The 24,700-nt window shown below is 44.9% G+C and overlaps 1 protein-coding gene across 3 annotated transcripts in view; it reads right to left on the bottom strand.

Moving 5' to 3' along the window:
• Positions 1-24,700, bottom strand: part of ANKLE2 (ankyrin repeat and LEM domain containing 2) — a 112,775-nt gene that overhangs the window by 15,183 nt on the left and 72,892 nt on the right. For all 3 annotated transcript variants that reach the window (XM_077293369.1, XM_077293368.1, XM_077293370.1), the window contains exons 9-11: positions 14,393-14,499; positions 13,808-13,998; positions 13,037-13,679 (exon numbers count right to left, since the gene is read on the bottom strand). In XM_077293369.1, coding sequence (XP_077149484.1) covers positions 13,037-13,679; positions 13,808-13,998; positions 14,393-14,499 — 941 coding nt within the window. The remainder of the gene's footprint in view (positions 1-13,036; positions 13,680-13,807; positions 13,999-14,392; positions 14,500-24,700) is intronic.

Genomic DNA, 24,700 nt, shown 5'->3' with positions numbered 1-24,700 from the left:
TGGTCCGCCAGTCATTGTGGTTTTTTAACGTCACGAGAGGGATTAAACATAAAACCTCTACCTCTTCTTCTGTTGCTGTCATATCTGGTTGACTCTGATCGAATCTCTGTTCGATCTTCTGCGGTTAGACCATCCTCTGTTGTAATCCCGTCTATAAAAGGGTTTTCCTAAGAAGGGGAATCGTTTTTTTTATTATCCCCCGCCTTTTCCAACAGCTCGTCTAGGACAGGTCCGAACAAATGAGCCCCTTCGCAGGGAATGCTACATAACTTTGTTCTGGCTTGTAAATCTCCTGGCAAACATTTTATCCAAAGCGCTCTTCGGGCCGCGTTAGATAAAGCTGAGGACCTGGCGGCCAATCTAACAGAGTCCGCCGATGCGTCCGAAAGGAAAGCTGCTGCATCCTGGATTATAGGCATGGAAGATAAGATCTCGTTTCTGGGAACCTTATCTTTGAGCTGATCTTCTAGGTGCCCCAGCCACACCATCAGCGACCGAGCTGTGCAAGTGGCTGCTATTGCTGGTCTCAGGGATCCGGCTGAGGTTTCCCAAGCACCTTTAAGGAAGATGTCAGCTTTCCTATCCAGTGGGTCCTTCAGATTCCCTAAATCCTCAAAAGGAAGAGAGGTTTTTTTGCACGCCTTGGCCACTGCCGCATCCAGTTTCGGGACCTTATCCGACGAGGATGATGCTTCCTCTTCGAAAGGATACCTCCTTTTAAATGCTGGCGGAAGTGACCCCCTTCCTCTCGGGTTTCTTCCATTCCCTTGAAATGAGCAACTTAATTTTATCCACTACTGGGAAGGACCTTCGGGATTTCCGATCTATACCCTTAAACATTATGTCCTGAATGGAGCACTCTGATTGGGTTTCCTCAATCCCCATCGTATTGTTGACCGCTTTGACCAGGTGGTTAATCCTATCGAGCGACAGGCAGGCCCGACTAGATTCCATATCCTCGGAGGAGGAAGACGACGGGAGAGAACCTGAACATAATTCACCCGAGTCTGAAACTACATCTGATACCGGGGATGTCGCTTCTTTTCTTGGCATCAGTTTTATGAGACCTGGACTTCATGGAACCTCTGACTTCTTGCCTAACCATTTCTCTTATCATAGAAGTAAGGTCAGGAGTCTCCTCCTCTATTAGATGTTGTATACAGGATCTACACAACCTCCTTTTATGACCATCTGGAAGTGGCTCTGCACATTCGGCACACTGCCTATGTTTGGCTTTAGACAAACACTTCCTCCCCTAGTAAGGAGAGAGGGAATATAAGGGGGACAATAATCAATAAGTGAACTTTCACGTAGATCACTTACCCAGCCCAGCAACGAGTGGTACCATAGTAGGGGGGTCCTTCGTAGCCGGCGACTCTTTACGGCTTGAGGACTTTGGTTTCAACATCTGAGCCCCTTTAGCTCCACCAGCGCGACTACTGCCACTAGACCGACGCTGGGAGCTCCTCTGAGGCTCTTCCAACTCCAGAAACTGCTGAAGTGGCTGCTGCTGCTGGTTGCTGCGCTGCTGTGTTCCTTCCGGCGACTCCATTATGGAATGGACAGGAACACTTTGCAGCCCTTGTGTACCGCTTAAATAGGTCCCCCAGGGTACCGCCCCCGGATGGGGGTCAGCAGGAACTCCAGGTGTCGTTTCCGGGTATCGAATACCGATAGGGTCCGGTTTTCCCCTCCGTGCCCCCGCTTGCCTGCCAGTGAGAACGCCGGACCCCCCCGAAGCCAAGCCCGCCCCAGACGCCGCCATCGGCCGGAAAAAAGTGCTACTGCGCATGCCCGGCCGCGTCATCAGCCCGCGCCACTCGCCGCGTCATCCGGACACGCCCCTTCCGGTCGCGACTGCGGCCCTGCGAGCAGATGCGCGGACAAGGATGGCAGCAGCCCCCGGACCGGTGCGGACACCCACCGCAAGCCGCGGACAGACTCCAGAGGCCCCGAGAAAACAACAGACCCCCCATACTTACCAGGTACGAATGCGGACACCATGGAAGCCAGCCTATCCTCCTAAGGCTGCTTCCTCCTGCTGCCACCTACACAAACAGTCCCCCTGTCGTGTGGTGCTTCCAGCATCCTGATCAGGCAGAGGTAGGGGACCCCCGCTACCTGCATCGGCCTGACAGGAGTGTGATTTCTTCTAATCTTCGACCTTCTTCTTAAGGCCTGCCTGAAGAGGTTCCGCTGTCAGGGACAGGAAACCAACTGATGAGGGAGAGAGGTACCGCCCTTTTATTTCTGTAGGTTTCCTGTCCCTGAAGGGCGGATCCCCTCTCTCGTTGTGCTGTCATGGCGACTGAATAAAAATGAACATTTAACTTTTTAGTCACAAAAATGATCTTTTAGCAACAATTTTTTTATTTTCCCAAGGGTAAAAGGAGAAACTGGACCACTTGTCGTGAGTACGCTGATACCCCATGTGTGGGGGGGAACCACTGTTGGGCGCACGGCAGGGCTCGGAAGGGAAGGAGCGCCATTTGAATTTTTCTATGAAAAATTGGCTCCAATCTTTAGCGGACACCATGTCGCGTTTGGAGAGCCCCTGTGTGCCTAAACATTGGAGCTCCCCCACAAGTGACCCCATTTTGGAAACTAAACCCCCCAAGGAGCTTATCTAGATGCATAGTGAGTACTTTGAAACCCCAGGTGCTTCACAAATTGATCCGTAAAAATTAAAAAGTACTTTTTTTTTTTTTTCCACAAAAAATTTATTTTAAAACTGAAGAAACAAGGGTGCACCAGGCTGTAAACAAGATATTAAATATGCAAATAGGGTGCAATGCCTAGTCCAATAGTAAATAGAATACCAAAGCGAAGAAAAAGAATTGGACTAAAAAAGGCATGCACAACCATAAAGTATGAAAGAATATGGAAAACCTTTATTCAACACCACAACAATTACAATAAAAACATTTAAAATCAATGCATATACAACACCCCCATATATATATATACCTATACAAAAAATGCAATATATACTAGATTATAAAGACATGCTCCACTGAGTCAGTGATTGAACCTCGTACCACCTAACAGTCAAAGCTTTGTGCTCATACACCCCCGGTCTATTTTTAGGATTTCTATCTACATGCGCATCCACCCGATTTTCTTTATCCTAACTACCTCGTGGCCACGGCGCACTCCAGTCCTGATTTGGGTAATTATGGCTACCTTGGCCTGCAATATATATAGCAGTACCAGATAAGTTAGCACTGCAGGTATTTTTACATGCAGGCTCTTTCTCCTCGATGCTAATGGCAATTGAGGATTCTAGTATAGGCAGCATTATACTACCTTTATTTGGGTGTTTCTAGTTTACTAGTAGGCTTAATACATCAGTCTTATATAGCCAGGTTTTTTGAATAGGACTGTTAGGTGGTACGAGGTTCAATCACTGACTCAGTGGAACATGTCTTTATAATCTAGTATATATTGCATTTTTTGTATAGGTATATATATATGGGGGTGTTGTATATGCATTGATTTTAAATGTTTTTATTGTAATTGTTGTGGTGTTGAATAAAGGTTTTCCATATTCTTTCATACTTTATGGTTGTGCATGCCTTTTTTAGTCCAATCCTTTTTCTTCGCTTTGGTAAAAAATTTATTTTAGCCTCAATTTATTCATTTCCACATGGGCAACAGGATAAAAGGGATCCTAAAATTTATTGGGCAATTTCTCCAGAGTACACTGATACCTCACATGTGGGGGTAAACAATCGTTAGAGGACACCATGTCGCATTTGGAGAGCCTAAACATTGGAGCTCCCCCACAAGTGACCCCATTTTTGAAACTAGACCTCCCATGGAACTAATCTAGATGTGTGGTGAGCACTTTAAACCCCCAAGTGCTTCACAGAAGTTTATAACGCAGAGCCGTGGAAAAAAAAAAAAAAAATCATTTTTCTTTCCTCAAAAATAATTTTTTTAGCAAGCAATTATTTATTTTCACAAGAGTAATAGGAGAAATTGGACCCCATAAGTTATTGTCCAGTTTGTCCTGAGTCCGCTGATACCCCATATGTGGGGGGAACCACTGTTTGGGCACACGTCGGGGCTCAGAAGGGAAGTAGTGACGTTTTGGAATGCAGACTTTGATAGAATGTCTGCGGGCATCATGTTACGTTTGCAGAGCCCCTGATGTGCCTAAACAGTAGAAACCCCCCACAGCTGACCCCATTTTGGAAACTAGACCCCCCAAGGAACTTATCTAGATGTGTGGTGAGAACTTTGAATGCCCAAGTGCTTCACAGAAGTTTACAACGCAGAGCTGTGAAAATAAAAAATCATTTTTTTTTCCTCAAAAATTGTTTTACCAAGCAATTTTTTATTTTTACAAGGGTAACAGGAGAAATTGGACCCCAATATTTATTGCCCAGTTTGTCCTGAGTACGCTGATACCCCATATGTGGGGGTAAACCACTGTTTGGGCACACGTCAGGGCTCGGAAGGAAGTAGTGACGTTTTAGAATGCAGACTTTGATGGAATGTTCTGCGGGCGTCAGGTTGCATTTGCATAGCCCCTGATGTGCCTGAACAGTAGAAACCCTCACAATTGACCCCATTTTGGAAACTAGACCCCCCAAGGAACTTATCTAGATGTGTGGTGAGCACTTTGAACCCCCAAGTGCTTCACAGAAGTTAATAACGCAGAGCCGTGAAAATAAAAAATCATTTTTCTTCCCTCAAAAATTTTTTAGCCCGCAATTTTTTATTTTCACAAGGGTAACAAGAGAAATTGGACCCCAAAAGTTGTTGTCCAGTTTGTCCTGAGTACGCTGATACCCGATATGTGGGGGCGAACCACTGTTTGGGCGCATGGCAGAGCTTGGAAGGGAAGTAGTGACGTTTTGAAAAGCAGACTTTGATGGAATGGTCGGCGGGCATCACGTTGCGTTTGCAGAGCCCCTGATGTGCCTATACAGTAGAAACCCCCCACAAGTGACCCCATTTTGGAAACTAGACCCCCCAAGGAACTTATCTAGATGTATGGTGAGCACTTTGATCCCCCAAGTGCTTCACAGAAATTTATAATGCAGAGCCGTGAAAATAAAAAATCTTTTTTTTTTCCACAAAAATAAGTTTTTAGCCCCCCATTTTTTTTATTTTCCCAAGGGTAACAGGAGAAATTAGACCACCAAAGTTGTTGTGCAATTTTTCCTGAGTACGGCGATAACCCATATGTTTGGGTAAACCTCTGTTTGGGCGCACGTTTGGGCTCGGAAGGGAGGGAGCACCATTTGACTTTTTGAACGCAAGATTGGCTGAAAATCAATGGTGGCGCCATGTCGCGTTTGGAGACCCCCTGATGTGCCTAAACAGTGGAAACCCCTCAATTCTAACTCCAACACTAGCCGCAACACACCCCTAACCCTAACCACAAGCCTAACCCTAACCCCAACACACCCCGAACCCTAATCTTAACCCTATTTCCAACCCCAACTCTAATTCCAACCCTAATCCTAAGGCTATGTGCCCACGTTGCGGATTCGTGTGAGGATTTTTCCACACAGTTTTTGAAAAATCAGTGCGCTTTACCTGCGGATTTACCACGGATTTCCAGTGTTTTTTGTGCAGATTTCAACTGCGGATTCCTATTGAGGAACAGGTGTAAAACTCTGCGGAATCCGCACAAAGAATTGAGTGCAGAAAATACAACGCGTTTCCGCGTGGTATTTTCCGCACCATGGGCACAGCGGATTTGGTTTTCCATAGGTTTACATGGTACTGTAAACGTGATGGAAAACTGCTACGAATCCGCACCAGCCAATCCGCTGCGGATCCGCAGCCAAATCTGCACAGTGTGCACATAGCCTAATTCGAACCCTAAGGCTACCTTCACACTAGCGTCGGTACGGGGCCGTCGCCATGCACGCACTTTGTGAAATAAATGCATAACGGGGGCAGCGGATGCAGTTTTTCAACGCATCCGCTGCCCCATTGTAATGTCCGAGGAGGAGGGGGCGGAGTTTCGGCCGCGCATGCGTGGTCGAAAATGGCGGACACGACGCGCAAAAAAAGTTACATGTAACTTTTTTTTGCCGACGGTCCGCCAAAACACGACGCAACCGTCGCACGACGGTTGCGACGTGTGGCACTCCGTCGCAATGCGTCGCTAATGCAATTCTATGGAGAAAAAACGCATCCTGCGGGCAACTTTGCAGGATGAGTTTTTTCTCCAAAATGACGCATTGCGACGGCCGTCACAACGCTAGTGTGAAAGTAGCCTAACCCTAGCCCTAACCCTAGTTCTAACAATAACCCTAACCCTAGTTCTAACAATAACCCTAACCCTAGTTCTAACAATAACCCTAACCCTAGTTCTAACAATAACCCTAACCCTAGTTCTAACCCTAGTGGAAAAATAAAAGTAAATATTTTTTTCTATTTTAATATTGTCCCTACCTATGGGGGTGATAAAGGGGGGGGGGGTGTTATTTTTTTATTTTGATCGCTGTGATAGGTTCTATCACAGCGATCAAAATGTACCTGGAACGAATCTGCCGGCTGCGCATGCGCCCGCCATTTTGGAAGATGGCGGCGCCCATGGAGCAGACGGACGGACACCGGGAGGGACACCAGAGGTCGGTAAGTATGAGGGGGGATCGGACAGCGGGGGTTAAGATCGGACTGCAGGGGGAGCGGGGGACAGCAAATGACAGGACGGAGGACCGTGGGGATGAGATCGGTGGCGGGGGGCAGATCGCGATCTCCAGCCATGGCGGATGCTGTTGCAGCATCGGTCATGGCTGGATTGTGATATTTCACCAATATTCATTGGTAAACTATTACTATCGCTCTGATTGAAAGTGAAACGTCACTTTCAACAGCCAATCAGAGCGATCGCAGCCACGGGGGGGGGCGAAGCCACCCCCCTGGGCTCAAGTACCACTCCCCCTATCCCTGCAGGTCGGGTGAAATTACAGTTAACCCTTTCACCCGGCCTGCAGGAGCGCGATCCGACCATGACTCATATGCTGTGTCACAGGTCGGATTGGCACAGGTTTTCATGATGCATACGCTGCATCAAAGGTAGGGAAGGGGTTAAGGTTATGGTTTGCAGCTGCCATGACCCACTGGGAGAGTGCATGAGGTGCCAACACATAAGAACCCTCCATAAGTGAATTCATTCAGAGGTGTAGGTTGTAAAATGGGGTCATCTAGAGGTCCAGTGATCATATTGACACCATGGGTGTGTCTCAGAATTTTATACCATTGGGCAGTGAAGACAAAATACATTTTTATCACCAAAATTTTGTTTTAGCCCCAGATTTTACATTTTCACACAAGAAGTGGGTAAAAATGGCACCACAATTTGTCCCACAAATTCTACTAAACATCATCCGGCGCTCTACAGTGACCACTTACTTTGGGGTTTCCATCTAAATCACTGAGTGACGTGATTCAGATGAAACCCGAGGAATCCATTCACATAATGAAGCAGCAGACTAAGGGTACCGTCTCACAGTGGCACTTTGGTCGCTACGACGGCACGATCCATGACGTTCCAGCGATATACTTACGATCTCGCTGTGTGACACGCTACTGCGATCAGGGACCCCGCTGAGAATCGTACGTCGTAGCAGATCGTTTGAAACTTTCTTTCGTCGTCAGATCACCCGCTGTCATCGCTGGATCGTTGTGTGTGACGCCGATCCAGCGATGTGTTCACTTGTAACCAGGGTAAATATCGGGTTACTAAGCGCAGGGCCGCGCTTAGTAACCCGATATTTACCCTGGTTACCATTGTAAAAGTTAAAAAAAAAAAAACCACTACATACTCACCTTCTGATGTCTGTCACGTCCCCCGGCGTCCACAGGGTTACGCACTGCTGCCGAGAGCTTCCTGCACTGAATGTATCAGCGCCGTCAATAAAGCGGAGCACAGCGGTGACGTGACCGCTATGCTCTGCTTTATGGCCGGCGCTGACACAGTCAGTGCAGGAAGTTCTTGGCAGCAGCGCGTAACCCTGTGGACGCCGGGGGACGTGACAGACATCAGAAGGTGAGTATGTAGTGTTTTTTTTTTGTTTTTTTTTAACTTTTACAATGGTAACCAAACACTACATACTCACCTTCTGATGTCTGTCACGTCCCCCGGCGTCCACAGGGTTACGCGCTGCTGCCGAGAACTTCCTGCACTGACTGTCAGCGCCGGCCATAAAGCAGAGCATAGCGGTCACGTCACCGCTGTGCTCCGCTTTATTGCCGGCGCTGATACATTCAGTGCAGGAAGCTCTCGGCAGCAGTGCGTAACCCTGTGGACGCCGGGGGACGTGACAGACATCAGAAGGTGAGTATGTAGTGTTTTGTTTTTTTTTTTTTACTTTTACAATGGTAACCAGGGTAAATATCTGGTTACTAAGCGCGGCCCTGCACTTAGTAACCCGATGTTTACCCTGGTTACCCGGGTGCTGCAGGGGGACTTCGGCATCGTTGAAGACAGTTTCAACGATGCCGAAGTCGTTCCCCTGATCGTTGGTTGCTGGAGAGAGCTGTCTGTGTGACAGCTCCCCAGCGACCACACAACGACTTACCAACGATCACGGCCAGGTCGTATCGCTGGTCGTGATCGTTGGTAAGTCTTTTAGTGTAACGGTACCCTTACTCTGGACTCCGTCTGGCCTCTGTTCAGCAGTGGCTTTTCAGAAGCGCACAAAACTGTGGCTGATGGCAAAGACTGACACTGTCGGGTCACAGGTCAGACAGCGTCCACTGTGCCTCCATCTGCCTCATTATAAGGAATCTTCCTCCAAGGGTTCCGTTGGAATCTCTCATTTCAGAGATTTACAAGGATAAATGTGGATAAATGTGCGCTGAGCCTTACGATCTTTGGGAGGCAGAATGAAAAAAAAAAAATCAACAGGTGAATAATTGGTTTTATTTTTTACGCCATTCCTTGCGATAATTGATTAGGCGATTTTACTCTTCGGGTTGGTGCGATTATAGAGGTTCCAGATTTATATCGGGTTTTTATGTTTGGCTGCTATGTTTTTGCATCAGCATATTTTGAGAGCTATAATTTTTCCATATTTTGACTCCGTCATAAGAGGGCTTTTTTGCAGAACGAGTTGATGTTTTTATTTGTACCATTTTTTGATCACTTTCTATTCCCATTTTTGGGAGGCAAAATGAACAAAAACCGGCAATTCAGGAATTTTTTTCTTGGGGGGGCGTTTTCAGTGGTACCATGTTTATTTACATCAGTCTTTTATCGTTTATAGGTCAGGTCGTTGCGGACGCAGCGATACCAAATGTGTACTTTTATTGTTTTTTTTTCATACAAATACTTAATTTATGAATAAAAGAGCTTGATTTAAAAAAAAAAAAATAAATAATTTTTTTTGCACTTTTGTTACCTTTTTTACTTTGTCCCACTATGGGTCTATTATTTTTTGCAGGCCGATTTCTTGTATAGTATGGGGATGCAGCAGTTGCTGATCATGCACTGAGTATGATCAAGTAACTTTGCTAGCTCTGGTGACCCGGACGTCGATATCGGGTCACCATGGCAATGATCTGGACCCCATGTCACACCACAGGGTCTCCAATCCAAGGGCAGAGGGGCTGTCATCCCTCTGCCAGCTCCCAGAATGCTGTGATCAGTTGCAGCATTTAGAGGGTTAAAATGCCAGGAGCAGTGTGTGACCACTCCTTGCACTTAGTGCAGGGTGTTAGCTGTCAGAATCAGCTGACAACCGGTGGCTATTGCCTGCGCACAGCCCACGTGCGATCGCGATGACGTAATAATCTGTCCCTTATCAAATAGGCCCAGGGAACAGGGACATTACAACATATATGTCAGAAAGGGGTTAATATGTAACCTTACAAAGACCCTAGTAAACAAAAAAAGCAAAAGTGCATTTAAATAACACGGTTTTTTAGTAATACTGTTTTTTGATCAAAAAATAGCACAAAAGCCATCCCACCTCGTCAAGGTAACTCTGATAGGAACAGTCCTACACGGTCTAATATTAAAACCTTACCATGTGTCAATGTTGACCTCAGTGTGAATAAAGGCAGACAAAAGGACTGGGCCCAACCAGTGAAACACCAGACTGGGGAAGCCTTATATATAGTCTCTAGCTCAGAAACAGGAAGGCCACACCCCGACTTGCACAGAATGCAACAATACAGATAAAAAAAACACAAAAATTGAGCTTAACTTTAGTTGGTACACATACAAAGGTTAAAAACGCATGTTCACATTGTCCACAAAACATTAAAACCTACAAGAGAAAAAAGTAAGCAAAAACCCTGATGTAACTAAGTAAAAAAGCAGAAGTGCATTTAAATAACAGTTTTTAGTAATACTGTTTTTTGATCAAAAAATTGCACAAAAGCCATCCCACCTCGTCAAGGTAACTGATAGGGACAGTCCCTATCAGAAAAAAAAAAGGAATTTTTTTTTAAAAAAAGGGTGTAAATTGCAAAAATGCAAATACACTTAAGATGTGCAAAACATTGCTTTGGAAAGGATATGGACACATTTGGGGCTAATATTTATTTTTAAATGGACTCTCCACAACTAGGACAACCCCTTCTCATGTTTGGCCCCAATAAAATAAAAAAACACTCAAACTCCCCTCCAGCTCCAACAGTGTTGGCACTCGCGGTCCCAGCGTTCACATGATGTTATGACACATGAGCCCGATGCACATCAGCGCTGGCATCACTTTCCCCTCCTTTGGACGTATGAATAATCAAAATGCAGTGGGAACTGCGGCTAGTTGCTTACTTCCTCTTGATTTCGTGCAAGTCGAGTGCTTTTATTTTATTGGGGCCAAACATGGGAAATGAGAAGGTGTTGTCCAAGTAGTGGACAACTCTTAAATAAATCCGAGTTCTACAGTCTATATGTATCACTGTACATAAATTGCAGAATGAGTTAACTCCTTCAGTGAGCTTATCTGGAGGCAGGGTCTATAATCCTTATCTATTCTCTCCTGAACAATCTTCTAAGCTGATTTAGGATAACAGCAGAGTTCAGGTAAAAAGAATGTAAAGGTACCTTCACACTAAGCGACTTTACAACGATAATGATAGCGATCCGTGACGTTGCAGCGTCCTGTATAGCGATATCGTTGTGTTTGACACGCAGCAGCGATCAGGATCCCGCTGTGAGATCGCTGGTCGTTGCTGAAAGTCCAGAACTTTATTTCGTCGCTGGATCTCCCGCTGACATCGCTGAATCGGTGTGTGTGACACCGATCCAGCGATGTCTTCACTGGTAACCAGGGTAAACATCGGGTTACTAAGTGCAGGGCCGCGCTTAGTAACCCGATGTTTACCCTGGTTACCATTGTAAAAGTAAAAAAAAAAAAAAAAAACACATACTCACATTCCGGTGCCCGGCGTCCGCTTCCCTGCACTCCTCCTGCATCCTGTGTAAGTGCCGGCCGTAAAGCAGAGCGGTGACGTCACCGCTCTTGCTCTGTGGGAGATGCCGGAGATGTTCGCGCTGACACAGGATGCAGGAGGAGTGCAGGGAAGCGGACGCCGGGCACCGGAATGTGAGTATGTGTTTTTTTTTTTTTTTTACTTTTACAATGGTAACCAGGGTAAACATCGGGTTACTAAGCGCGGCCCTGCGCTTAGTAACCCGATGTTTACCCTGGTTACCAGGGGACTTCGGCATCGTTGGTCGCTGGAGAGCTGTCTGTGTGACAGCTCTCCAGGGACCACACAGCGACTAAACAGCGACGCTGCAGCGATCGGCATCGTTGTCTGTATCGCTGCAGCGTCGCTTAGTGTGAAGGTACCTTAAGAGTGATAGACCTACAGGTGAGTTTATATTAGCTGACTGGCTGTAGTTTAGACAGGCCACTCAGGCTATGTACATAGACAGTTATTGGTCTCTGTAGAATATGTTTTATTCTCTCAGTACTGAGCTGCTGAAAAAGGATTAAAAATAATTTCACCCAGTTAAAGGGAACCTGTCGCCACTTTTCTGTCCTACTAGTTAAAAATAATTTATTCAGTGTCAGCTATGACTGCACGGGCGCAATATCTAACAGCGATCTGCGTCATCCACGTCAAGGACTGCGTGCAGCAGCCGAGGAGAGGGGTGGAGTGAACCGAAGCCATTGGCCTGGACAGACCCCATTAGCATACGTCGCTGGAGAAATATAAAAGGTTTTTATGGGTGATACATGGGGTGTCAGGGGGTGATATAAGTATTTAGGGAATGCATAGTGGACACTGAATAAAATTATAGTGTTAGCTGACAGGAAAATGGTTACAGGATATATCTATCTATACACATACATACATACATTATACATACATACATACATGTTTCGAGTTCATGAACCCATCCTGTATCAGAGAGCCTCTAAACTGAAATGTCATACACAGGTTGTCTGGATGCCATTAAAATATGTTTTGGCAGCTTTACATTGATTACAACAGGATAGTTTAGACTCAACACTGTGAAAGCCAACATTCATCATTGACTACAATATATGTGAGGCTCTGGCTACTATGTTGGAAAGATTTCCTGAGTGAGGCCTCCAATGTATGCTAAATTAAAGCCATACTTGGACAAAAATCAAAGTGACCCCTATTGGTAAAAAAAAGCAAATAAAAAAAAAGTGTATACTAAGGGGTTTGGGGCCAATTTAACGCAATATGCATTCTATTATACTTTGATATCACAGATTTTAAAAAAAGAAAAGAAAAATGATATAGTTATGTAATGCACAAGGGACACTTTCCTGCTAGCCATTTTAAACAGTTATTGTACAATAGAGTTGCAGAGGATAAAATAAAGATAGGAGATAAGTGTCACCATTCCGTGGTCCAGCACTGCCTCTCTGATGCCACTCTTGGGGATAGCTGCAGAAAGGTAAGTAAACTGCTTTATTTGTAATTTTAGACTCCTGCAACCTTATGGGCACAATATTTTAAAAACGGACAAGCCTATTAATATAACTAAATTAAACCCACAAATACAAAATCAAGCTATGTTCATTACCAACTGCTTGATGAAAGATCACATGGACTACACATACTGTATACATACCCATGAAGAAACAGAAACCCATTACTTTGGTGTTTAGTTGGAGTTTTCATGACATGTAGTTGGCTGAAAGGATGTGAAAGAGCATCTGATAAGGATGGTTCAGCGTTGGTCTCTGGGGATAAAGGGTGGTCCAGTTGGCTAGAACTAGAAGATTTAGCAATCTTCATTAACTCAGATTTTGTCCTCGTTACAGGGCTACTGGAGTCGAGTTCTACATGATCATCAGAAACAGTCATCTGATTCAATCTTTGTGACACTGAACACTCATTTGATGGAGATTTCTCATTACTGGCTTCCTTTAGCTCATTTAAAGACATTTTTTCAAACTTTGCATTGAGATTGGATACAGGCGATAGCAATGCCTCTGGCAAACGCTGCTGTTGTCTACGGTCTCCAGGAAGGATTCGCTCGTTCTCTACTGGACTGCAGTACTTCCGCTTTGACTCTTCATCAAGGCCGCAGCTTTGCAGGGATGTTGCATCCATGATGCACTCAGGGACTGTGATCGTCTCAGAAGAATTCAATGAAGGACTATTCTTCAAGGCTGCATTCTGGCGGTTTTTTATTTCTTCCAGACTCATATCATCTTCATCTTCTAAAAATGCTCCAACAGAAACCGAGTTGCAAATTTGTTTGCCTTTTCCTGCAAAGAAAAATGAATTATCTTTAACCAACTTTCTTCCAAGCCAATTAATTACGTAAAACACCACAATGCTATATTCTAGATTGAATTCATAATATGATCAGTAAGCCTAGCCAAAGCATAGTTACCTGCTGGGGATGGAGTCTTGTACTTGTTGCAAATATCATGATCATGTTCCAGCTGCATTTGCTCATTTGCTTCCTTTTTACCAAGATATTCCTCTAGTTTTCCCAAGCCATCAGGGGAAGAAAGATCAACAAAACAACCGAGAAATTCCCAATATTCTACCCACGGGACATCCTGCTCATGAGCAAGCTCTCTAGTAGGAATAAGAAGAGACATGGGTGGACAAAAAAATAAAAATAAATAAAAAAAATGTATTAAATCTGATTCTGTTCAAGGAAAAACAAAAACACAAACAGCATTTAAAGGGAACCCGTCACCTGAATTTGGCAGGACCAGTTTTGGGTCATATGGGCGGGGTTTTCGGGTGTTTGATTCACCCTTTCCTTACCCGCTGGCTGCATGCTGGCCGCAATATTGCCTTGCGCTGGCGTGTACTCCGGAGGACAGAGAATGAACTTCAATCCAATATTGCGGCCAGCATGCAGCCAGCGGGTAAGGAAAGGGTGAATCAAACACCCGAAAACCCCGCCCATATGACCCAAAACTGGTCCCGCCAAATTCAGGTAACAGGTTCCCTTTAACTTTACCTTCCAACTCTCTCTTCACCTCTCTCTGGATCAGTTTTTCTGACACTATGAAAAAGTCCAGCCCTATTCCGAGGTGGCGTTTTCCAAATCCTTCTAAAATCCTCAGCCTACAACATAATTTTTTTTAAAATTAGACAATAGGTTGACCCATTAAAACAAAAAAGGAAAAGAAAAAAAAAAAAAAAAAAAAAAAGGGTGGGGTGGGAATATATACATCTCATTATGCACCATCTGTGTTGCATCCATTGCATATATTTCACAAATGTGTACTGTATTATTTTCTATTTTTAAATAGAAAAATATCAGAGTCAGTAAAAAGAAAGATGGTTCTACAAAATCTCAGAAATACAGTGGGGAAAATAAGTTTTTGATACACTGCCGATTTCGCAAGTTTTCCCACCTACGAAGAATGGAGAGGTCTGTAATTTTTATCATAGGTACAATTAAACGGAGTAAGATAAAAAAAAAAAAAAATCAGAAATATCACACTGTAGGATTTTTACATAATTAATTTGCATTTTACTGCATGAAATAAGTATTTGATATAATAGAAAAACAGAACTTAATATTTGGCACAGAAACATTTGTTTACAATTACAGAAGTCAGACGTTTCCTGTAGTTCTTATCGTTTGCACACACTGCAGCAGGGATTTTGGCCCACTCCTCCATACAGATATTATCCAGATGTTTCAGATTTCAGGGTGGGCAGGTCTGGAGACTGGCTAGGCCACTCCAGGACCTCAAAATGCTTCTTATGGAGTCACTCCTTAGTTGCCCGGGCTTTGTGTTTTAGGTCATTGTCATGCTGGAAGACCCAGCCATGACCGATCTTCAATGCTCTTACTGTTCCACATCAATGCAATATCTGGGGGCACAGTTCACATCAGAGACTTCCCAATTATATCAGGCCAACTTCACCCCTCTTAACATGTACTACAGCCAATCTTCAAAGATATGGGAGAGCTAGATTGTCCTGGTTTGGTAGAATAAAGGTCATCAAAATGGATATTCTCCCCAGACTGTTGTACCTGTTCCAGGCAGTCTCTGTTATACTCTCGTAAGTTTTTTAAGCAACTAGAAGCAATCTGTAGTAAGTTCATATGGGGACTGAAGAGACCTCGACTTGCTCGCTCACTGCTTAGCAAACCCAAATCAGAGGGCAGTACGGGCATGCCGAACTTGTGAAACTACCATCGGACAGCCATAGTGATACGGGCCTTGGACTGGTTTCATGATCAGGGAGAAAAACAATGGGTCTCGATAGAAAGGTCTCTTTCACCACTAGCCCCGACTTTGCTACTTTGGACCCCTAAGACACATTGTAGCTGGGCCAACGCCCTACCTTTTCTGACACGTGATCTACTTAAAATATGGGCATTCTATTTTGGCACAGAGATACTCAAACAGCCCTGGGCCCATGACCCCAGTGTTGGACAAACCAGAGTTTCCCCCGGGTGTTGGAGTAGGGTTGTTTTTAGTGTGGTCCAACAAACTCAAACTCCGAGTGATGCACATCTCTAGTATGTTAGTGAGATGGCAATCACTGGCAGAACTGAGAGAGGAATTTCCAGAACTCCACATCTCATGGTTTTAGTGATGAGCTAGTATACTCGTTGCTCGGGTGACCTCCGAGTATTTGTTATTGCTCGGAGATATAGTTTTCTTCGCCTCAATTGCATGATTTACAGCTTCCATATACGCTGAATACATGTGGGAATTCCCTAACAAACAGGCATTCCTCACATGTATTCAGCGTATCTGGAAGCCGTAAATCATGCAACTGAGGCGATGAAAACTATATCTCCAAGCAATAACAAATACTTGGAGGTCACCCGAGCATGCTCGGGAAAACCTGAGCAACGAGTACACTGACTCATCACTACATGGTTTGCATATTTGCTTCAAGTCGTCCCTCCAGCTAGCTTCATAAAACGAGATCTGATGCCACTGGAATCATTGATGATGCAAGAGATGAGCCCAGCACACTCAGTCTCACAAGTATACTCAATTCTTATGTCAGAGAGAGCTGAGAATAAGTCAAGGTTTGCCTTGGGAACAGGAGATTGGGCTAGAGTTTTCTTTTGAGCAATGGAAAAGAGCTTTATTTTGTGCATACAGCCTCCCTTTGGCTTGTAGGGCTCAGGAAACGAACTTTAAACTTTTAACTAGATGGTACAGATGTCTAGCCCACTTTCATAAGTTATATTCACTGGTATCTGATCTCTGCTGGAGATGCGATGCATCTGAGGGTACCATGCTCCACATCTGGTGGGATTGTCCACCAATTAAAAGACTTTGGAATAAGGTCTTTGAATGACGTCACCAGAAATCTTTGAATACATTTCAAAGTAACCCACTCTCAGTCTGATAAAAGATCAAGCTCAATTATGATCAATGTCCATGCAGCGAGATACATATCATATATGCAGGGACCCAGTTTACGGAACAGCCAATCTAAGTGCTCTCCTCCGGCTAAACGGAATAGTCTCTGCGATAGGTGTAGTAAGTTTTCTTGTTAATCTTTTATTTTCTGTAAGTGACTATGCTGCATTGTTTTGCCCCCTTGTAAAATCTTTTGTATATTATTCATAAACACTGCCTCCCTTTGAATTCTATAGAACATTTAATAGTTCTGTTCCTTCTGTTCTGTAAACTACGCCTTGAAGCCACATGCTACCTTAATCTGTGTCCAATCGGCCAAAAACGTATTAGTGATGGCGGCGAGTAGTCTGGGGTTATCGTGGAGTTGGCTGTGACCATAACACATATTCCATGTGTTGGAATCTGTAGGTGTATGTGCCATACGCTCACCGTTCGTTTTCTGATAACCGACCAAGTAGTGCCAACAGCCTGCGACCTTCTCCGATGATAGTCGGCCAATTGTGTAATTGTCCAGACAATAGGAGGCAGCAGAGTGTGTTTCCCTCCAAAGATCACAGTGGGTGGTACTCGTGACCTTCCCAGCTTGTGATATTGTGAAATTAAGAATTTCCTGACAAATTATTCTTGACATGTACCCAAGATAAAAATTTACAGACCTCTCCATTTGTTGTAGGTGGCAAAATCAACAGTGTATCAATTGTTATTGCGCAATGAGAACTGCAATTTACTCATGGAAAGTCATTATGCGCCAAACTGGGCACAATACTTGCAATCATTTTCTAGGAGAAATACTTCATTTCCAGGAATAATTTCATTTACACATGTTTTGTTACTTATTACTGTATATAAGAACGTGTGATGAACACGCACCTCACCACCCCGCCTGATGTCATTATTACATCAGAAGGATCACGTAGTGTGGTCTCCCCACTTGCACCACAGTGACCTTACGCACCCCCTGGGGACATGCAAGGTCACCTTGGCACAGTTTATACAGACACGCCCTGTCCACACATGACCAGGGAGGTACGGGGATGTGGCCCACGCAGTCACTGACGTGGCACCACACTCGATCACAGCCCTGACAGGCTGAGAGGCCCCTTTCACTAGCACCAGTGAGAGCGCTGCCAGCCTAGTAGGACTGCCACCAATTCCTAGTTAGATATACGCCCGGACGGTTAACGGGATTATATTGGGACAGAAACCAGCCCCGATAGCATGGAAAGTTAAACCAACAATACGGATGTGTGGATTCGCGGATTGAGATAAAAGAGCAGCAATTATATCTTTAATCGCCTTAAGGGCACACTAGACAATACACTATATACATAATGGTTATACATATCCAATGGTCAGATATGCAAATACAAATAGTGGCAGTACAAAAGAGATAAGCAGATGGATCATCTCAATTACCTTTTTGATATTCGACCATGTGTGCGCTGGGCCGCAGGGAACATGGGCTGCCAGCTGGTTCCCAATTACTTCAAAGCATGTTACTTGAGGTGGCCCCCATTTTCAAAGTGAATAGCAAGCATAACAGAGACCACATGGCCTTACAATAGCATTTTATCCCTTTTGGGTCACTCCCTGCCTGCCCCTAAATCCCCTCACATTGCCTCTAGAAGCTATAAACTCCAAAACCCAAGATGGGTCATAACTCCTTAATGGAAGGTCTTAGGGAGGCGGTTTTGGCGCCATCAGATCCAGTCGGGCCCCTGCTATGCCTTGAGACCAAACACAGCTTTGCCATTTGGTTTCTGCTAGCCATTCTATATATCTCCCTACCTTGTGGTGATAGCACGGGTCGAGACCCTGGAAGGTATTCGGTCCGTTCCATAGATCTCGAAAATGTAACCGGTGTGTGACCAGGTCCATATTCTCATTATGAAATCATAGACTCAACAAAGCAGTTCGACCGCATGGTTATCTACAGGGGTTCTTCCTGTGGGAACTTGATGCTAGCTAACTGGCGAGGGTGTGAATTTATTTTCTGAAGCCCAGAAGGCTGTTCCCACCCTCCGAGCCAGACGTCCTGTTAGAGCTGAACTAAAGTGTTTTTTTATAATCTGACGCCAAATAGGATAGAAATGATTGACATGAAATTATATCACCAATATTCTTCACAAAACATCACAAACGGGGGGAAAAATGGCAACTTAGGACAGAATTTCATACAAACCCCCCAAAATGGGCCAGACAAAGTTGTTGGCACCCTCAACTTAATGTTTGATGGCACACCCTTTGGAATAAATAGCTGCAGTCAATCACTTTCTATAACCATCAACATGCTTCTTACGCCTCAACTGGAATTTTGGACCACTTTTCCAAAACTGCTCCAGGTCTCTCATATTTGAAGGGTGCCTTCTCTCAAGATCTCTCCACAGGTGTTCAATGGGATTTAGATCCAGACTCATTGTTGGCCACTTCACAACTCTCCAGCCCTTTGTTTCCATCCATTTCTGGGTGCTTTTGAAGTATGTTTGGTGCCACTGCTTGCTGGAAGACTGTTGACACAGCATGCAAACCCAGCTTTCTGAACTGTGGCAACTTTCAGGTTTCATGATTCCTTGCAAAGTATTTTGGGTCGCAATGTAGTGCACCCAGTCAAGGCACCCAGAGCCAGCAAAACTACCCCAAAGTATGTTTGAACATCCACTACATTTGACTATAGAGAGGTATGGTGTTTTCTTTGTATGCCTCATTCTGCTTTCGTTAAAGTGTAGAATGAGGTGCTTTAACAAAAATCTTTATCTTGGTCTCATGTGTTCATAAGACTATTTCCCAGAAGGATTTTGGCTTACTCACATTTTGGTCTACTGCATTATAGCTTTTCTTATGACTGTGTCAACAGTGGGGTCCTCCTGGGTCTCTTGCCATAGCGTTCTGTCGATTGACAGTTCACGCTGAAACAGACGCACCTCAAGCCTGCAGGACAGCTTGAATTTCTTTTGAACTTGACTGGGGCTGCTTACCCACCCTCCCGACTATCCTGCATTGCAATATTTCAATTTTTTTCTGTTATCCACGTCCAGTGAGATAAGCTACCGACAAAAAAACCCATCAAGATCTGGAGATCTTGTAACCCACGTCCAGTGAGATAAGCTACCGACAAAAAAAACCATCAAGATCTGGAGATCTTGTAACCTTCAGAAAGTTGATATTGTTCAACATTAGTTCTCAAGTCCTCAGACAGTGCTCTTCTTCTGTTCACCATGCTTAGTTTGGCACACAGACACACAATGCAAAGAATGAGTTAACTTCTTCCCCTTTTTATCTGGTTTCAGGTATGATTTTCATACTGTTGACACGTTACTTGCCATAGATGAGTTTGAACGAGCATCACATGCATGAAAGAAAGTTTATCAACAATTTTGGAAAGGTGCCAACAATTTTGCACAGACCATTTTTGGGGGTTGTGTATAAAGTTATGTCCAATTTACCTTTTTTCCCTCAGTTTTTTTTTGTGTTTTGTTATCCACATATTTATTTCCTTTGTGTGTATTGGAACATGTGTAATTCCAGCAAGTTTTTGGGAGGAATACTTTATTTTCTGGAACAATTTCAAGGGTACCAACATTTTCGGTCATATATGTTGTATTTCCTAACTCCTAACTTAAATGCAAGCAATCCTTTCACTGGCACAAACTAGGCACATAAATGGCATATCTGAAAAATTTTCCATTTTCACTCTTCAAATTTGTACAGAATGGATTTTGCAAACGCATCAAGTCAATCAAATCAAATTAGGGATATAAGTGAATAGTGAATAAGTGAATAGCTTCGGATAACTCCTTATCAAATAGATATAGCGCTTACCTAATAGCTGCATCGGGAACCCGGATACCTGGAGCGCTCCCGAGCCGGTTTGTTGGGCTCTCCATGCATGTGTTGTGACTGTCGCACAGCATGGAGCTGTCAACACACATGCAGCTGTGGCGCCGTTCAGCTGATTATCGGGATCGCTCCAGGTATCCAGATGCAGCTAGTCGGTAAGCGCTATAGCTATTAATCAGATAAGGCGTTATCCAAAGCCATACACTCATTCCTAGACAAAATGCTTACTGCACACCATGAAAAAAAAAAAAAAAAAAAAAGGGATTTCTGGTAGTTCGGCATTAGGCCTGGCTGCAGGGGAGAGGACACATGGAGGCGACACTCCATGTGCTCGTATGTTGATGGTGTGGGCGCCCTTTAAAAGGGACCGGTCGCCTCTAAAAATCATCACAGGCATGGCATCCTATGTAGTGCATCGCTTATCCGGACACTCCCTATTTGGGTGACTGGCAAATGTTCTATGAGGGAATTTAGTCCTTTTGAAGGACAGTGCGTGATCCGGAGCAGAACCGCAGTCCTCATCAACCTACATTGTGTGGATGACGGACTCAATAAGTGAATCCCATGTTTTCTGGAAAAAACTGGCAAGTGCAGATCCAGGAAACCCAGAGGCTTCTGTCCTGTGAAGCGTTTGTCTGGCCGCTTTCTGTGACGCTGAATAATGTCCTCAAATTCAGGATGGTTGGTGAACATCTTATACAGATGGTTAATCCTCTTAAAGGACACCGCTTGACACGGAACAGAGATTCGTCCACCTTCAGGTTTTGGTTGACGGCTTCAACGAGTTTATCTACCGTCAAATGAGTCCCAGGCGAGTCCTGATTGAGAATCATCAGACTCCCACTCTAAGTCCTGGTCACTGTGAACCCGTGGTGGTGGTGGGGGGGGGGCGAGAAGCAGAGCTAACGGACTCTGAGGTGCGGGAAGGCCCGGGAGACGTACTATGGGTACATCTTCTAGCCGCCCTAGAATTTTGTGCCGGAGATCGGCCTCTGCAGGCCAACGGGTTCCCGTGTCGAAAAGGAACCTTCTGAGACAGGCAGACTGATGCCCTGACTTGTGGAGGGGTACCAGAAGGGCTCAATCCCTTTAGGTCAGTGAGGCCCTGGACTGTGGCAGTGACTAAGCTCACTCAGGGGGACTATGTGCGCTAGGTTCAGTAATGACGGAGGGCTCCTGAGCCTTCACAGAGATTACTCTGTCCCTGGGATAGCGAGGACTGACAAGAGGTGCATATGGCAAAAAACACTGTATGGGTACCCCCTTATGTTCTGGGTCTGCTGAATGCACCCAATGAGAAGGGTAATGCCCAGAATATACTGCGGGGAAGGGGCCAACGGGAAAAAAAAAAAATGCCCAGGATCAAAGCGCAGCTCTTACCCCTGTCCTGTGCCCGGAGATAGAATCTATCCGCTGCTGGAACCCAGTCTGCAGAGCGCAGCCAGAAGCCTGATAATGGACGTCAGGAACAGAGAAACGTGCTGAGGGAGTGGGCCTAGCACAGGCCGAAGCCGGGGAGAAAACTTTTGGACGTAGGGAAGAGAAGGGGCGGAGCCGGCTCAGCGCACAAGCAAGTGGGTGGGACGTCCGGCTTGCGGCCTGCTACAGGCCGAAGCCGGGGAGTAAATATCCAGCGCCAGCTAGCACGTGTCCGCTGGGTAGCCGCGGTGCACCAGGAGCCCTCCTGCCGAACCCGACCCGTCACTCACCGATTGGCTGTCCGGGGGGGTCCACTGTGAGAAGCTGCACAGCTCGACCGCTCTGTTGCAGGTCAGGTGCCTTCAATTTGGTTGGTGCAGGAACCCTCCATCCACCATCCCCTTCATAGGGAGGTGGTTAGGGACCGTCCACCTCCTTGCACCATCCGCTTTAACAGTGGTGGTGCAGTGGGGGCTGCACGGACGCCAAAGGGGGGCCTCTGGAATGCCCACCAGGCCGTGGGGTACTCGGTACCGGTACTTAAAGGGGATGTCACGGTGGCGGCGACATGGTCCGTGGCCCTGGGCGCCCAAGTAAAAGGGAAAGTCCTTAAAGTGGATTTGAATGAAGTTTGTGTTTGTGACGCCACCTGTGGTTCTCGGTCAGAGGTGACCGACGCTGCTTAAAGGGGTCCCCACTGGGGTGATATTATGGCGGCTAAGATGGTATAGCTTCCCACAGGTGAAGCAGGGTCCCTAGGGCTCCCAGTGTATAGATGAAGTTGGAGGGTAGTGTAGCAAGAAACGGAGGACAAGTTTGCAGCTCTTTACCTGGTTTATTGATGAATTCAGGCAGCCACAGTCAAGAGCACCAGATCACAGGCAGGGTGGATAAAAATCAAGGTTTTTTAAAAAAAAATCTAAAAAAATCGGATTTTTTTGATTTAAATCGGATTTTTTTGATTTAAATCGGATTTTTTTCAATAAACTGCTTTTTGAGGAAAATATTTTACCATCCAAAGGTTCTTCCATCATGAGATAAAGATGAGTTGTTTAACTCAGTAGAATAAAGGCTGTATATGTGTAACATTCACAATGCCATGCTCTTCCAGAGGTTTCTGTAGGATTAGTGGGCAGTTTCTCTCCGATATTATCACAGACGCTCGCTTTACTTACGCAGTTCTCAAAACTGAATTTGACTCCGCAGAGGTCCCAGCCTCTTCTTCATGGCAAAAATGTTACAACATGAACAGAGTTGAGAAAAAGACCTTAATCCTATTGTTCTACAAACCTATGAATACAGAATCAACCCCTTCAGTGCCAAGTCCAAGAAGTTAGACAATATGTTTCTGATTGTTTGGAGTGGAATAGATCTGCACAACACAAGAAGAATGTGAATCTAAGTGTTTTGAGGAGGAAGGGCAAGCAGACAAAAAAATGAAAGTGAAACGTTGAGCACAATACTGCAGCATAGCCACAGACAGACAAGTCTGGATCTGTTTGTGTGTACGATCTGAGGTTTATTACATTCTTTCCTTATAATGGCAGCAGGCCGTAAAAGAGACCCAGTTTGGGAATATTTTAATGAAGCTCCTTCGCCTATCGGTAAGGCAGGCATGCGTGCAAAATGCAAACGATGCAACAAAGATGCAAGGCCTGGTGGCGTGAATGAGGCAACATCATGAGAAGTGCGGTGATGAAGATGACCAAAGAAACACTTCACTATCAACATCTTCATTTCCCTTCTGGTTGCAGTTTTCATAATGTGATTTCAAACGGCAAACAAGTCCTTGGATATCCTTTTGACAGTATTTGCACTTTGCTCTTGCACCTTTCTTTCCAAGATCTGCTGCTGGCATCTCAACAAAATGAACCCAAATAGGGTCTCTCTTACGACCTGCCATGGCTCACACAGATCACTTATGAAGTTTGATTGTTACTACAGCCAAGTACTGCTGACTATCCAACAAGTTTGGGCATGTCAACTGAATGGAAAAAGAAACTAAACCAAAAGTGAAACCAAGCTAGAAGTGTGGAATTAAAGGGGCAGTATGAACAAAATGTGGAGGCTATTAATAGTTTATACAATTAAGACATGCTGCTTTTAAACACCTACCTATTGCCATATAGTAAAACAAAGATTTTTACTTACTTTGGGGTCCCCCCCTCACCCTGGCGTTAGATCGTTGCCCCTAGTTTCGTCCGTGTAACTATGGGCGCACATGCGCACTGCTCTCACTTCTCATTTTAATCGTGATTTATATTGAAAAAAACCTTTTGATTTAAATCAGTGATTTAAATCATGATTAAAATCATGATTTAAATCGATCCGATTTAAATAGAAAAAAATCTTTTGATTTAAATCGTGATTTAAATCATGATTTAAATCGGCGTGATTTAAATCAATCCACCCTGATCACAGGTAGGGTCCGGCCGTCATGGAAGCTAGTTTGGAGTCCCCTTTACCAGTTGGAGTTAGAAGCCTTCCCTCTAGCGCTGTGGTGTAGTTGCTTGCTGTCCTAGGCCTCTCACAAGGTCCTCACGTGTTCTCTGTCCTCCTTGTAGTTAGGACACTAACCCGTATGACAGGTGACTCGAGCCTTTTTACAGGGTCTCCATCACGACCCGAGCTCCACTCGCCACTGTGTCTCCAGGTGTAAAGGTGGACAG

The sequence above is a fragment of the Ranitomeya variabilis genome, chromosome 1 (assembly GCF_051348905.1).
Source record: "Ranitomeya variabilis isolate aRanVar5 chromosome 1, aRanVar5.hap1, whole genome shotgun sequence".
NCBI classification, from domain to species: Eukaryota; Metazoa; Chordata; class Amphibia; order Anura; family Dendrobatidae; genus Ranitomeya; species Ranitomeya variabilis.
The sequence above is the reverse complement of the archived record's forward strand: the minus strand, read 5'-3'. Positions and strand labels throughout refer to the sequence as shown.